Source organism: Manacus vitellinus, unplaced genomic scaffold (genome assembly GCF_001715985.3).
Source record: "Manacus vitellinus isolate BGI_N305 unplaced genomic scaffold, ASM171598v3 scaffold_152_pilon, whole genome shotgun sequence".
NCBI lineage: Eukaryota > Metazoa > Chordata > Aves > Passeriformes > Pipridae > Manacus > Manacus vitellinus.
The window spans coordinates 91,566-95,482 of NW_021939084.1; the positions used below are offsets into that span (position 1 = coordinate 91,566).

The window sequence follows — 3,917 nt, forward strand, 5'->3', positions numbered from 1 at the left end:
CATGGCCCCCAATCCGCCCCGGAATGCGGGCGAGGGACTCGGGCAGTGCCCTGTTGGCAAAGCCCTGGGTGGTGGGATGAGAGGGAGGGTCTTCACAGGATCACAGGGTACAAGTTGGAAGGGACCCAAGAGAACCATCGAGTCCAATCCCTGCCCAGGACACCCCAAAAATCCCACCCTGTGCCTGAGAGCGCTCTAAAATCATGGAATCATGGAATTCCTTGGATTAAAACCACTGATTGTCCAGGACTAAGATTGATCCAGCCACCCCCAGGCTCAACCACACCTCTGGAATTCCTTGGATTTAAAACCATTGATAGTCTGGGACTAAGATTGATCCAGCCACCCCCCCAGGCTCCTCTTGGAGAAGAATTTAGAAACCCCAAGGGCTTGGGGGTCTTGGGAGTCAACGGGACCTTCTCCACCCAACCCAACCTGAAGGTCCCAACTCATGACAACCCCGAGGACCCACCTTGACCTTCTCCACCCAACCCAACCTGAAGGTCCCAATCTGTGACAACCCCCCGAGGATCCACCTTGACCTTCTCCATCCGAACCAGCCTGAAAGTCCCAATCTGTGACAACCCCCCAGGACCCATCTTGACCTTCTTGACCCCAACCCAACCTGAAGGTCCCAACCTGTGACAACCCCCCCCAGAACCCACCTTGACCTTCTCTACCCAACCCAACCTGAAGGTCCCGACTCGTGACAACCCCCCAGGACCCACCTTGACCTTCTCCACCCAACCCAACCTGAAAGTCCCAATCCATGACAACTCCCCCAGGACCTACCTTGACCTTCTCAACCCAACCCAACCTGAAGGTCCCAATCTGTGACAACCCTTCCAGAACCCACCTTGACCTTCTCCATCCAACCCAACCTGAAGGTCCCAACCTGTGACAATCCTTCCAGGACCCACCTTGACCTTCTCCACCCAACCCAACCTGAAGGTCCCAACCTGTGACAACCCTTCCAGGACCCACCTTGACCTTCTCCACCCAACCCAACCTGAAGGTCCCAATCCATGACAACTCCCCAGGACCCACCTTGACCTTCTCGGCCCAGGGGTTGAGGCGCTTCCAGAGCAGCCACCAGCCGGACAGGCTGTCTCCGTAGTTGCACAGGTCGGTCTCGTCCTGGCTGCCCACGTCAATGGCGATCACCGTCTTGGCCCCCATGTTGCGCGCGATGTCGGCTGCGGGACAACGGGGAGGGACCGGGAGCTCAGCGGGGCTGGGGATGCCCCCACTGCGAGCCCCTGGGGAGGGGGGTGGTGGCACAGGGGATGTGGGGGAGGTGTGGCACAGGGATGTGTCCTGGGGGTGACAGAGCAGGGGTGGGACCTCGGGAACATGCGGGGGGGCAACGGGGAGCGCAGGCAAGCGGCAGCTTCTGGGGGGGGATGTGGAGGATGGAGGTGGTCCAGGAGGGTGTCCTGGGTGAGGACACCAGGAGGTGATGGAGGAAGGCTGTTGGAATGGTCCAGGAGGGTGCCCTGGGTCAGGACACCAGGAGGTGATGGAGGAAGGTTGTTGGAATGGTCCAGGAGGGTGCCCTGGGTCAGGACACCAGGAGGTGATGGAGGAAGGTTGTTGGAATGGTCCAGGAGGGTGCCCTGGGTCAGGACACCAGGAGGTGATGGAGGAAGGTTGTTGGCACATGAAGGAGGGTGGAGATGTTCCAGGAGGACATCGGGTGCTGTGGACATCCAGGGATGATGATGAAGGATGGAGGAAGGTTGTTGGCACATGAAGGAGGGTGGAGATGCTACAGGAGGACATCAGGTGCTAAGGACATCAAGGGATGATGATGAAGGATGGAGGAAGGTTGTTTGCACGTGAAGGAGGGTGGAGATGTTCCAGGAGGACATCGGGTGCTGTGGACATCCAGGGATGATGATGAAGGACGGAGGAAGGTTGTTGGCACATGAAGGAGGGTGGAGATGCTCCAGGAGGATATCAGGTGCTGAGGACATCAAGGGATGACGATGATGAAGGATGGAGGAAGGTTGTTGGCACATGAAGGAGGGTGGAGATGCTCCAGGACATCGGGTGCTGAGGACATCAAGGGATGATGACGATGATGAAGGATGGAGGAAGGTTGTTTGCACGCGGAGGAGGATGGAGATGCTCCAGGAGGACTTCCAGGGTGAGGACACCAGGAGGTGATGCCGAGTGGTTGGAGGCAGCTCACACAGAGAAGAGGATGGAGAAGGATGGAGATGCTCCAGAAGGAGGTCTGGTGCTGAGGACATCAAGGGATGATGATGATGAAGGATGGAGGAAGGTTGTTTGCACGTGAAGGAGGGTGGAGATGTTCCAGGAGGACATCGGGTGCTGTGGACATCCAGGGATGATGATGAAGGACGGAGGAAGGTTGTTGGCACATGAAGGAGGGTGGAGATGCTCCAGGAGGATATCAGGTGCTGAGGACATCAAGGGATGACGATGATGAAGGATGGAGGAAGGTTGTTGGCACATGAAGGAGGGTGGAGATGCTCCAGGACATCGGGTGCTGAGGACATCAAGGGATGATGACGATGATGAAGGATGGAGGAAGGTTGTTTCCATGTGATGGAGGGTGGAGATGCTCCAGGAGGACATTGGGTGCTGAGGACATCACGGGATGATGATGATGATGATGGAGGAAGGTTTTTTCCATGTGAAGGAGGGTGGAGATACTCCAGGAGAACATCCAGTGACACCAGGAGACCATCAAGTGGCCTTGCACATGGAAGAGGATGGAGAAGGATGGAGATGGTCCAGGAGGGAACCTGGTGCAGAGGACACCAAGGGTTGATGATGATGATGAGGAAGGTTGTTTGCACGTCAGGGAGGATGGAGACGCTCCAGGAGGACGCCTGGTGCTGAGGACATCAAGGGATGATGGTGATGACACCAGGAGAGGGTGGTGCAGGGTGGAAGGAGGTGGTTGGCACGTCAGGAGCACGAGGACACTCCAGGAGGACACCCAGTGCCAAGGAGGGCACGAGATGCAGGGATGTTTTTGGATGTGAAGGATGGAAATGGTCTGAGAAACCAGCTGGTACCAACACCAGGAGATGACACAACACTGGGACTCTTCTGGCAGGTCAAGGGGGATGAAGATGCCCCAAAAGGGTGATCGAGACTGAGGACATCAAGAGTTGACCTCCACCTGAGATGGAGGATCCCAAGAGATGATGGAGGATGGACGGATGCATCCTGCACGTGAAGAAACATGGAGATGCCCTGGGAAGGCACCTGAGATGGAGGACACCAAGAAATGATGGAAGAAGGATGGACAGATTCACTCTGCACGTGAAGAAACATGGAGATGCCCTGGGAAGGCACCTGAGATGGAGGACACCAAGAGATGACGGAAGGTGGATGGATTCATCCTGTACGTGAGGATGCCCCAAGAGGATGATCAAGACTGAGGACCCCAAGAGGTGATGGAAGATGGATGGATGGATTCATCCTGCCCGTGAAGGCATGTGGAGATGCCCTGGGAAACGACCTGAGGACACCTAGAGATGATGCAAGACGGATGGATGGATGGATGGATGGATGGATGCCTCCTGCACGGGAAGAAACGGAGATGCCCTGGGAAGGCATTTGAGACGGAGGACCCCAAGAGACGGACGGACGTTCCTCGAGCCGACACCCAACGAGGAAGCCCCTGAGAAGCCTCCAAACCAAACGAGACGTCCCAAAAATCCGGCCTGGACACCTCCGTCCGCGGAAATCCCACCTGGTGGGGGCCACGCAGCCCCCTCCCCGCCGCCCGCCTGCGCCCCCGGCGGGGCCGCCAGCAGTGGAGCCGCTACTTGCCTGGCAGGTTGTTGATGTAACCCCCGTCCATCAGCAAGTTGCCGTCCTTGGGGTCGCAGAGGGGCGGGAGGTACCCCGAGAGGGTCATGCTGGCTCGCACGTAG

General features: G+C 57.4%; 1 protein-coding gene across 1 annotated transcript in view; it reads right to left on the bottom strand.

Moving 5' to 3' along the window:
- Positions 1–327: 327 nt before the first annotated feature.
- Positions 328–3,917, bottom strand: part of LOC103753742 (neuropathy target esterase-like) — a 58,314-nt gene continuing 54,724 nt past the window's right edge. Inside the window, exons 15-17 of the mRNA XM_029958425.1 lie at positions 3,814–3,917; positions 1,048–1,196; positions 328–360 (exon numbers count right to left, since the gene is read on the bottom strand). Of these exons, the coding sequence (XP_029814285.1) occupies positions 328–360; positions 1,048–1,196; positions 3,814–3,917 (286 nt within the window). The remainder of the gene's footprint in view (positions 361–1,047; positions 1,197–3,813) is intronic.